The sequence below is a fragment of the Penicillium pulvis genome (assembly GCF_028828015.1).
Source record: "Penicillium pulvis strain IBT 33274 chromosome Unknown contig_1_segment0_segment0, whole genome shotgun sequence".
In the NCBI taxonomy this organism is placed as follows: Eukaryota; Fungi; Ascomycota; class Eurotiomycetes; order Eurotiales; family Aspergillaceae; genus Penicillium; species Penicillium pulvis.
This window is the reverse complement of record NW_026643074.1, coordinates 1,718,874-1,731,084: the sequence shown is the minus strand read 5'-3', so window position 1 is coordinate 1,731,084 and position 12,211 is coordinate 1,718,874. Positions and strand designations below refer to the sequence as shown.

The window sequence follows — 12,211 nt, the reverse complement described above, 5'->3', positions numbered from 1 at the left end:
ATCATACAACACGTACATGCACCAGGTGACTCACGGGAAAGGCATAGGAATGAGCCCAGGCATAAACAACACTCGCCTAAACATACCCCAGTATCCGGCTCTAGCCGCGTTGCAGTATGTTGGTCAACTGCCTTGTGTTCATTTTCCCATGCTGTTTCAAGTGGACTTTGCATCTACCTGTATCTGCGGCATGAATGAATCTCCAGGTTTTTCCTACGTAACAGGCGTATCCCTTGCATTACCCAAAATGGATCCCCTACTAAACTCTATCATCACTAGCTGCGTAGATACTGTATCCTGCATGGCGCGCAGAGCACAGAATAGCGTACGTCCTGGTCGCTACTTTATCTTTTATCCGACCGCGCGAGGCAGTAGACTGGATAGATTCGCAAGCTTGAAGATTGCATATTGGATGAGTCCTTTATTGGTCTCAATTTTGGCGCTGGTACCTGGATGTATTTCAAACAAAGCTTATGTGATAGTAAACCGATATACAGCACACCGGTCTGGTCTGGAATGGTCTGGGGTTGGGGCCCAACACTGAATATCGGGCAGGATGTGCCCAACCGGGCCCAGGGGAGAGGAACATTGAGATATGAAAAGTTTGATAGAAAGATAAGGCCAGTATCGGTGTTTGTTGCCTGATTTTAGTATCGAAGGATTGGAGATGTCTCAGTGTACACGTTGGGCTCTGTACTCTGTCAACTGTACAGCCCCTTAACGTATAAGTGACGTATAATGAGAATCCAAGATTTACCAATAAAAGACCCACCTCACATCTTATCTTGCACGTACAGTAATAAGGACTAAACTAGAATTCATTGTTAATTCGAGGCCAAATTTTCTTTTCTTTTTCCCACAGGAACTGTACGGAGTTCTCCACAGAAGACGGGCCGAGTCAGAACTATTGTACTGTAACCAGCCGTGAATGCGGGTATCATGTCCATCATCGACCCCACTTCGCAATCCTGCTTTCTAACTGGATAGCCGACACAGTCTATTAAATTCGGACATGATGACAGCGCGCGTTAAACGGTTAAAAGAAGCAAAGAATGAAATTCACCTTGTGACTGCCCCGCGTTGGACTCGTTCCAACGGGCCGAGAAAAAAGAAAACAAAATTAATATCCAAGCATCCAGGGTCTGTGTTACTGTTGTCCTTCCACTGCGGCTTTTTTTTTTTGATTTCGAATTTTCGGCTGTTGGGCCTTTGGGTTCGAATGTTGCGGTCTGATATCATTCGGGGATTGTATACCGGTGATTGGTATGAGGGGTGGAGGTATGGATACCCACATCGCTAATGAAGTCATGTTTAGTCGGTGTATTCTTACCGGGGAGCTCCCAATTTTCGAGCTCTTTATCGGGGATTTTTAGGTATTGACTAGGGTAGACCCTAGACCCTAGTTCAAGACCGTAGCTAAGTTTCCCTGTAATTTTTTAAATGAGAACTAGCAAGTGCGGATCATAACAACCCAAAATCACATTCCGTGTGGTACATCTGTCAAAATGTCACCTTGGTCAATTCCCATGGATAGGTGCGGGTGTGCCTGGTAATTACAATACGCATTCAGTACACGCGTTTCAGCTCATGTTGACGCTGGATCTACGCCATTCTCCCGCTGTTCTAAAATTCGAATCAACAGTGTTTTCGAGAACGCCGATCTGAGTGGATCCTGAGTGTTCAAACCGGCGGTCCAATAGAGTTTGCCACACAGGACATTGTTTGGCGCCCCTTGCAAGTGAATTAAACCTACAGTGTTTGGGTCGATGCGCGCTACCGGTATAAAGTTCTCTCTCTCTGATCGAGGACGATCGGGAGCGATAGACTCCAGTGGCGCGGATTCATTTTACAGGACGAGTGTTAAGATTTACCGAGAACTAGGCTCCTGGGAAACGATCCCTGTCTTGTCAAGCGTCATCGGTAAAGGGCCCCTTTACGCTTGCTAGCAATCCAGCTGTGATTACCCTGTGGTCCCCACATCCGGGGATCCTCCGGACGAACTTCCTAAAATCTCTAACAGCGTTAGATTACCGGGAGAACGGAGGACGGAGAACAGAGCAGACAATGATCCTAGCCTCAAAATGTCGTCAGGCTCAATAGGAACTAGTCTTTAATTTAAAAGAATCTATGGGTACCAACGTGGCGTAGTGAGATGTGTTTGGATCACAATATTTGGCTAATTCCGAATTAGTTTTCCTCTCATGCATTTCCCCAGCTGAGAGTGACCCAGTGAGACCCACTTGTTCTCTGTCATTCGGGAGGCAAATTAAAAGAAAAAATAAAAGAAAAAAAAACATGGGAAAAACAGAAGCGTGACTGGGAGACCTGTCAATTTTCAAGCTCGACTTTATAGCCATAGAGCTGTACTGGTCCCGATCTGGAGATTACTATGTCAAGACTTTCTGCGAGGATGCTACATGAAGGGAGAGCAATCCAGGGAGGGGCAAACAGCTCACAAGATGTAGTGTCGATCTCCGTAATTATACGAATAATTATCCATCCCCTCCCCAGTGATAATCTTCTCTTTTTTTTTTCTCCTTCGAGTCCCGAGTAACTGGAACCTCGTTTCCGGATTCCCCTAGCCTTGAATACTTGATCGACCCGACAGCTTGGCTTAGCTTCCAACAGCAAAGGCCCCTATTAATTTAAAGGGAGATCACAGGTACGTCACCGGATTACCATACCAGTCGCGTATCCACTTTGGAGTCCATGGTACGGATACGATACACCCCTCCTTCTGGTCTTGACCCAAACTCTTTTCTTCTGTACTTTCTGTACTTTCTGTACTTTCGACCTGCGATCTATCTGATACGGTGGATACCTGGTTTTATTTGATTTTTCTGTACGATCTTAAGAAAAAGCGCCCCTGGTCCGATCTCGACGATATCTGATTCTTTCTTTGTCTCTAGCCGCGCCACCCCCGGTTGCTCCGTACAAAGAGAGCTCTCCAACACCAAACCCACTTCGACGCATGCCCATTTTTGCGACCTAAATCTTCCGAAGAACAAAGAAAAAGAAAAAAAGCCTTCCGGTTTTTTAATCGACATACCCGCAAACCTGCCACTGGTCAACGCGGAGCTTCCAAGCTTCCTTTTGCGCGCGACATCGAAAGCTTCCCCTCCACACTTCCTCCGATACCTCCCCCCCCTCATCCACCAGTTCCTAGTCACAACTCCGTCATGTGTATCTAAGCGGTGGGTCATCAAGCTATATTGCTTTTGAATAACGGTACAAAGATTTCCCCAAAGGCGCCAGTCTTATTGGTGCTTAGAGATGAATGCGCCTGACACAGGTTTCAGATCCTATTTGACGACTGGGACGTGAATTCGGAACATTTCCCCCATGAATCGTTTACAGGCCGAGGGCCACCATGGACCAGGTCCGCATGGGGGCTATGAGGGCGCATATCGCGCGCCATACCCTCCTCCGCCTCCGCCCTACGACCACCAGGAACCGCGTCGGTTATCCAACCAAGCCCACCCGCACCCTTTACCAGGATTTACCGTGAACCCAAACCGCCAGCTGCCCCAGCTCCCGGAAGATGGACCTTATGGCCGCCCAAATAGCATCCCAAATGGAATCGCCAATGGTCTGCCAGCACCTTCACCGCACCAAGGTCTTCCGGAGCCTAGTCCCATACATACCGGATATCGCCCACCAATCAATGGATCCCCGCATGAGGCTTCGCCCCAGTCTGCTCCCCCGGACTATCGCGCGCGCATGAGTTATCAATCCAACGAAGGATCCATACCTAGTGAATCGACCCCGCCCATCTCAGTGCCGCCCCATGCACCACACTATGTGTCACCGGCTGCACAGGTTCCCGTTGGTCCATCGTATCCCTATGACCCAGGTTACGCGCAGAATCCTGCGTATGGAGCCCGCCAGCAACAGCAGCGTAAGGCGGCTCGAGCGACACAAGTCAGTTTCTTTTATCATATTCAAGGATAGTATTAGCATTTGCTGACAGATAGAAGGCGTGTGATCAATGTCGCGCAAGGAAAGCCAAGTGTGATGAAGGACGACCGGCTTGTAGCCACTGCAAAGAAAACAACCTCTCTTGCGTGTACAAGGAGGTGCCACCGCACAAGTCTGTATCCTTATAACCGATAATGTGACCGAATATTGACTTTTCTACAGGCAAGATAAGGGAGCTCAAGTACTCCTCGACAGGATCGACAAATTCCAGGATAGTGCCCAGGACAACTTCGATCACCAGAACGAGAGAATGGACATATCGACTGGAAAAGTGGAAAACCGAGTAGAATCGTTGCGAGATGAGCTTAGCAGGAAGTTGGACAGCTTGGACCACAATATAAAGCTTCTCATGGGCATGAACCCTATGCAGAGAGCGGGCCACCAACCACACTTGCTTGAACAGTCTTTTAAGGTCGAATCTCAGCTAACACAGCCGGAGATCCCCAACGAGAGTGCATCTTTTTCAGCTCCAGGTTTGCCGGCAGATGAACTCCCGGCCCTTGCTGATGATTTGAAAAAAGACGACGGCGAAGGCGAATTGTCGATCCCTGTCGAGCACACAACCGCGGCACACAAGCTTCTGATGTGGCCCTCGATTCAAGAACTTCTTAGTGCCCCCAAGTACGATGCTGATTATGTGATGATACTGGAAGAGCGACGTGGTCTTATTAGTGTGTATGGCCAGGGAGAGAATTCGTTTACCGCTGATGATACACAACTGGCCTCTGCCATCACCGGCTGGGATCACAGAGGGGTGAACGACGATGGGACTTCCATAGTTCAGGGTGGAGCAGCAGCACATGACCTGGATGCAGAAATCGACCGACATGGCCTCTTACGCCTGGACGCGAAGACCGCCGATCGCTACTATCGGAGTTACCTTACCCATCTACACAGGCTTCATCCATTCCTCGACCCGTCAGTATTGACAGATCAAATAACTGAATTTTGTCGAATCTATTGCCCCCAAGACCAGGATCAACTGAATACCATGTGCCGGGACAACCCAGGTGCTAAGCGGAAACGTTCCTGGGACGATATGGATGGCGTACGAGGTGCCCCCCTAGACCCTAGTGCTGCGACTTCCAGACCCCGCGTTGGCAAGAACATTGATAATGCTGTGATTTTGTTGATCTTTGCTCTTGGAGCTATCTGCGAGACCAAGTCACCGCTACCAGGGCCGATCACAGACGAAAAATGCAATTATATGGACCAGGATATTCCAGCTCCCGCGCCTCCTTTACCCGCTAGTCTGCAAAAAGGGAACGGCACGAAATCGTTCTCCGGCCTTTCACCAGCCAACTCAGAGGTACTCATTCCGCCATCATACTCCAATGCCACTCCAAGCGCAACCTCATCATTTTCCTCTACGGCAGGAAAGCCGTCTACGACAGAAAAGGACTTTACTGGCATCAATCTTTCAAGGCGACACATTTCCACCACAAAGAATGAATATGGCAATGTCAAAAATCTCCAGGTCATTCCGGGATTGGCTCTTTACGGATATGCTACGCAAATACTGGGTCTTCTGCAAGGAGGAGTAGAGTTGGAACACGTTCACGCAGGCTTGCTTGCCGGCCTCTATGCTGGACAATTGGCTCATCCTTTCCAAAGTCATGGCTGGATTTCCCAGGCTGCTCGTGCTTGCCAAGTGCTTGTGCGACAGAAGCGGTATGAGAGGCTCGAAGAGGGTCTTGTGAAGGACATGTATAATTTCGCCTACTGGACCTGTCTACAACTCGAGAGTGATCTTCTTGCGGAGCTCGACATTCCTGCTAGTGGCATCTCTCGATCCGAAGGTCGGATCACTATCCCCAAGGGTAAACATCTCGAGGTCACCAAAGAACAGCTCGAGGCCCAGGGTAAACAGCTCGACATCCAGGCCAAACAGCTCGAGGCACACGGTAAACATTTCGAAGCCAAGGGTAAACGACTCGAGGCCCAGGGTAAATATCTTGAGGCCCAGGGTCAACATCTCGAGGTCAAGGGTCAGCACCTCGAGGCCAAGGGCAAACAGCTCGAGGCCCAGGCTAAATATCTCGAGGCGAAGGGTCAAAATCGCGATATCAAGGGCGCAAATCTCGAAACCACTGCTGGGATCATATCACCAGATCCCATGTTGATGTTCTTTTACTCCGCGCAAATTCATCTCCGCAAGGTTCTCAATCGTGTTCACACTGATCTGTATAAAGTTGAAAGTGAGTCTTCTATGTGATTCTATGTTGATTTAATCTGTACTAACCCCTCTATAGAAGCTAATGAGAAGCGGTGGTCATCAAGTGTGCAAAAAGCTCTCAGTGTGAACCTCGACCTCTGGCGCACCAGCCTACCAGATTATATGAAGTGGGATGACACCGACCCACCCGCCACCGAAATCAATGCTGCTCGCATGAGAGCAAAGTATTATGGTGCTCGGTACATCATCCACCGACCGCTGCTATACCATGCCCTTCACTACGGTCAGCATGGTGCGCGTGTGGATGGGCATCGCTTGGAGGGGGCCTCTGTGGATTCTCCCACCAGTTCAGCAAACACCTCATCACAGCAGATGTCACCATCCATGACTCAGAACCCCCGGGCCCAACCTATGTCGCGCATCATGAGTGACATGACTAGCACGCCAAACAAGGCTCCGAAATACTTTCCTAATGGACTGATCAAGCCCACTGTGAAGTACCGTGATCTTCCACCGCAACTGCGCGCGGCCGTTAAGGCCTGTATCGATTCTGCAATCCAGAGCACACAGGCTTTTGATGGAATTGAAGATCGTCTTGTGGTGACCAACATCTTTGGCACTGCTCATGCGTGAGTTCAGATCACATCATAAGGACGCAAGGAAATTTTAGACTAATTCTTTTCTTCCAGACAATTTGGTAACATGCTTGTCCTGTCAGCAACTCAACAGTCCAACCTCGACTACGTTAGCAAAGATCTTCTTGGGCCACTCCTCCGACGAACTATCAATTTCCTGTTGCGCAGCCAGCATATTTCGCCAACACTTCGAGCTGACGCCAGAATCTTGACGGAGATTTACGAGAAGATTTTTGAAGAGAATTTCAAGCCTAACGTGCCAGTCAACCCACCACCGAAAACGTGGACATGATCGTTCGAGTTTTTTTCTGTTATAGCCTTTGTTCTATGGTTTTCTTTTCTGTTTTTTTTTTCCTGCTTTGCCTACGGTGCACAACGGAGTGATCGCATCTTCACACGTCCACCCCGATATACCCTTATTCCTCGAATTAGAGGACAGTTTTCGATCCCGACTTGGGTGGACTTGTTTTGCATTTTGGTGGCTCTGATACGCGGTCTGATTCATGGATATATGCTCTAAGCAGGAGTACCAGTGTGGCCATTATATTGCATCTTGATAAATCTTCATCATCATCATCATCATCATCATCATCATCATCATCGTCATCATCGTTTTGATTACCGTGCTTTCGTTCTTCTATTTGGGGCGCATTTTGTTTATCTTGTGTCGTATTCCGACCTCACAGCGATATCCCTGGTCGGCTTGGTGGTTTTCTCTTTTATCCTCTCATTATTTCGACCATATTCCCCAATGAGAGTTCTTTGGCAATCTGGGTTTTTGGGATCATTTTCTTCAACCATGTTCTTGACCATGTCTTTGTAAAGGAGTTTGGGCTTTGGTTTTGCTACGATATGGGCGGTTGTTTTACGGAATATTTGCAGAATGGAATCATTGTCTTGGATGATATTACTACAGATTTATACTGAAATGAAATAGCTTCTTGATGTCTATATGGAGACTCAATGCATCACTCCAAGATTAATCGATCAACATCACACTAGGTTTTTGCTAATCCCATACAGTGAGATCAGGGTTCGGCCCTGCAGATGATTTCATAGGACTTATGAGACAGCGATAACCCGTTTCAATGAGGCGAACTGGAAAGCGCTGAGGAGAAATCGACGATCATGCAGAGATTTCGGGTCCGCACTTACGTGATTCTACCGCAGACCATAAATCGACCCGATCTGCACTCCGAACACGCATTCCAGGACGCAGAGTGGGTCGGCTGAGGATTATGAGAAAATGGCCACAAACTATATCCATTCGAAAGAATCTGGTTGGCCAACATGTGGACCTTACTGGGTCGCAATCAGATCTCGGTCGGGGATCATCGGGCCTAATCGATGAACACCAAGATATTGATCGAAGCAGTTGAGACACCCTGACGACATAGGGGCATGACGAAATCACTTTTCGCGTAGACGCCCACAATATTTGATATCGAGGAGCTGCATTGCTGATGATAGATTTACTAAACGGAAAGCCATTCATTGAAAAGTTTTCGCTGCACCAATTTGACAAGCACCATGAGTTTGAAAATGATTGCTGTTGTGGCCATTGCTTTACTGTTATACGTGAGTTGAGTCGCGTTCCTAATGTGATCCAGCTAATGATTACTGTCAGAGTATCGCACTCGTTGTTTACCGTCTGTTCTTCCATCCTTTGGCGAAATACCCAGGACCACGTCTAGGAGCCATCACGCATTGGTATGCAGCCTACTATGCATGGCAGGGAGACCTTCACATAATTAGCCGAAAGTGGCACGATCGTTATGGTACGTCATAAGGCTTGAAATTACTTACTGTCTCCAAATGCTAATATTTGTGCAGGCGATATCGTGCGATTTGCTCCAAATGCCTTGACTTTCAACACACACACCGGACTAGACACTATCTATGGTGTCAGGGCAAATGTGGCAAAATCGGAAGGCTACAGTTCACTGAGCGCCAGTCGACAAACTCCTAATACCCTCACTGCTACTGACAAAGCTACCCACGGCTTCAAGCGCCGTATCCTGGCGCAGGTATTCTCTACTGAAGGAATCAAAGCCATCGAAGAGCGTCTTCTGGTGAACATTCGCGATTTCGTCGATCTAGTCGGACAGAAAGGAGATGAATATGGACATGTCAAGAGTAGCCTCAATTCTGAAAAGGACAACGGATGGTCAAACACGAAGCATTTAGCTCCGATGTGTGATTGGATGACCTTCGACGTTATCGGCGACCTTTGCTATGGGCAAGACTTTGATATGCTACATTTACCTGACATGCGATGGTTCCCTTCTGTGGTCCTAAAGATCACGCAGCGCAGTATGACGGTATGGACAGCGTGGCATCCCTAACCTCTGTATAGCCACTAACACTTCCTAGACCCTCATCCAGCCTAAGTTCTGCAATCTGAAGATTGACCAGTTCTTCATGTCATCCAAATTCAAGGATATCGTGAACGCCGGTACCCGAATCCGCGAACGTTCTGAGGCCCGCACACGTCTAGGAAATGATATCGAGACAAAAGACCTATTTTATTCTATGATGAACACGGCAGATCCCAAAACTGGCCTTCACTTCACCAATAAGGATCTTTGGGTGGAATCCATGCTTCTGATGACTGCAGGTATGATAGCACCTTTTCCAATGCCATGTACAGCCCAAGCTAACTTTGGAATCTAGGTGCGGATACCACCGCGACGGCAATGGCAGGAACATTCTTCCACCTAGCCCACAAGCCTAACCTCCTCGCCCGCCTGACCCAAGAGATCCGCAGCACATTCGGCACAGAGGAAGAAGTCCGCACAGGAGCAGAACTAAACTCCTGCGAATTCCTTCAGGCATGTATAAACGAAACGCTCCGACTCGCACCTTCCGTCTCAACTACCATTCCACGCACAGTTCTTAAAGGCGGCATAGTGATCGATCAAGAATTCATCCCTGAAGGCACAATGGTGGGAACGACTACATACGCTATCCAGCGGAACCCGAACTACTTCACTGCACCGGACGAGTTCCGTCCACAAAGATGGATCGTCGATGCAGAGACGGGGGTTGACGAGGAGAGTATTGAGATTGCGAAACAAGCGTTTTGTCCGTTTAGTGTTGGAGCAAGATCTTGTGTTGGATGGAAACTTGCTTGGACGGAATTGAATCTGGCGGTTGCGAGAACGCTGTTTCGGTTTGATATGCGTTTGGCGCCTGATGCGCGGTGCTGTGGGGGTGAAAGGGAGGATTGTGATTTCAGGTTGAAGGGGTGGGTCACTTCTGCTGTTGAGGGGCCTTGGGTGCAGTTTCGGGAGAGATGTTGAGAGTTTGCTGTATGCAGAACATTAGATTGGAACGAGGCTTATGGGTTTATGATTAAGATGAGGCAATAGACATGCACTTCTACTCTGTCAATCAAATCGTTATTAGGGGACTTGCACCAAGTAGCTGTGGTGACACAGGCTTGGACGACTACTCTATTTGAATCCTAGTTCAAGACAAGAATTAGGCTTAAACTGCATAGTGAGCATAAATTGTGGTCCTCATAGTATCAAATGCATTTGATGCACGCGGACCTCGGATACCCCGCACAAAATGTAAGGGGTCAAAGTGATCCTGCCGATCAGGGCCACGTCTTGATATTTCAGCTGGTGATCAAATCCACCCCCTATTGCCAATGTGAATCAAAGTTCAACTTCCATTGGGGTAGGACGTTCATCATGAGTTCGCAAGTAAAGAGATGGCCTTCGAGAGAAGGCAAGTAACCGCCAACTCCCCTGAAAAGCTCCGGCGCTAAAAGGTTCTAGGTTTCACGGCAGACGTACTGAGCAGGTGGATCCAACGCACCTTACTTGACCCATGGAAGGTGGTGCCTCTTCTAGCGCTGGCACGGTACACCGTCAAGGGTCGCGAGCTGACCGAGTCGCGCCCTCATCTCCTCAAGGCGCTTAAAACCCTTGCGTCCTTAGCAGTCATCCAGAGACTCTCAGCCTGGTTAGACCGCCGAGCGATCAACAACGGCGTGTCCGACCACTATGACTGGAACAAAGAAGTAGTCGTCCTTACCGGCGGGAGCAATGGTATCGGTCGGCGAATCGCCCAACTCCTAGGCGACCGCGATATCAAAGTCGCCATTCTCGACATCTCACCCCCAGCCGACGAGCTCCCCAACAGCGTCCGCTTCTACCAATGCGACATCACGTCGTCTGAAAACATCAGCGAGGTAGCTGCTAAAATTCGCGCCTCATTTGGCCGCCCAACAATCCTCATCAATAACGCCGGCCTCCTTACGGCTAAGACCATTCTCAATGTCTCCCCCGAGCAAATGCGTCGCATGTTCGAGGTTAATACATTTGCACACTACTGGCTGGCCCAGGAATTCCTTCCAGATATCATTGCTGGTAATCACGGCATGGTAGTCACAGTCGCTTCGCAAGCAGGGTACGCCGTTTCTCCGAATATGGTTGACTACTCTGCTACCAAGGCCGCTGCTATTGCCTTCCATGAAGGTTTGGCGGCGGAGCTGGTCACTCGGTACCATGCCCCCCGTGTGCGTACCGTGCTTGTTACGCAAAGTTTCACACGTACGACTCTTATTGATAGCTTGACTCCCGAGGATTCTTTTATTAACCCGCTTCTGCATCCGGAAACTGTAGCTGAGGGAGTGGTTCACCAGGTGTTGAAGGGTGAGAGTGGACATGTACTTTTGCCTGGTTCAGCTGGTTTTATTTCTCAGCGGCTTCGAGGTTACCCGTTATGGTTCCAGCATATGTTGCGGTGCAGGTTGGAGCGGTTGATTCGAACTGATTAACTTGTAGTGTTGTGATAACATTTTTCTCTGTACCTCTATAGCCTCAGGTTATTGCCTATTTTATGCACCTGTATTTGATAGTTTTCTATCCTCATGAATGTTACATATGAATCATTGTTTGGTCGATGTTGCCCAGGTGTGGCGTAGCTGAAGAAGTATTATGTTCATGTACCTCGTATGGCAGTCCATGCTTCCAAGGTTATATATGTTGATGGATGGCAGCCTTAAGCGACGATCTTACCTCGGAACCTTGGAATTAAACCAACCACCTCGAGCCCATACTAGTAAAGAATACCTCATTCGCACCAACATATTCTAAATAGGTCATATGTAGAGGATCATAGAACTCGACAAGTAGCTACAAATCGTCCAGTCAGTCCCACCAGTTGTCATGACGAAACTCCCAGCCCCGTCTGTGGCACGTGCACGAAGCTTCACCGCGATTTTGATTCGCTCCACTTAGTGCAGAGACACTTCATCCTATGCCACCGACTCGATTCCTCACATTTGTCTCTCTTTTGATCTGTTACATTGAATGTTGCTGCATGGATTGCCCCAATTCTAAATCCCAGATATCAATCTAGAGTCCCGTGTGGTGAAGGGTAAATCTGGGGAGCTAGATCCCCGATCGTT

At 48.5% G+C, this 12,211-nt stretch overlaps 3 protein-coding genes across 3 annotated transcripts; all 3 read left to right on the top strand.

The window, feature by feature from the left end:
* Positions 1-3,342: 3,342 nt before the first annotated feature.
* On the top strand, positions 3,343-7,081 carry clcA (putative C6 finger domain protein; the record flags this gene model as incomplete). Its single annotated transcript, XM_057063142.1, has 5 exons — positions 3,343-3,921; positions 3,978-4,090; positions 4,141-6,176; positions 6,231-6,783; positions 6,844-7,081. 5 exons carry the CDS (start codon positions 3,343-3,345, stop codon positions 7,079-7,081), a joined length of 3,519 nt encoding a protein of 1,172 aa, XP_056924057.1.
* Positions 7,082-8,319: 1,238 nt separating this feature from the next.
* Positions 8,320-10,091, top strand: N7503_003594 (cytochrome P450; the record flags this gene model as incomplete). Its single annotated transcript, XM_057063141.1, has 5 exons — positions 8,320-8,367; positions 8,417-8,567; positions 8,623-9,110; positions 9,163-9,406; positions 9,463-10,091. 5 exons carry the CDS (start codon positions 8,320-8,322, stop codon positions 10,089-10,091), a joined length of 1,560 nt encoding a protein of 519 aa, XP_056924056.1.
* Positions 10,092-10,626: 535 nt separating this feature from the next.
* On the top strand, positions 10,627-11,578 carry N7503_003593 (short chain dehydrogenase/reductase family protein; the record flags this gene model as incomplete). The annotated part of the gene is given in 2 exon segments (XM_057063140.1): positions 10,627-10,659; positions 10,673-11,578. 2 exon segments carry the CDS (start codon positions 10,627-10,629, stop codon positions 11,576-11,578), a joined length of 939 nt encoding a protein of 312 aa, XP_056924055.1.
* Between the last annotated feature and the right edge of the window lie 633 nt (positions 11,579-12,211).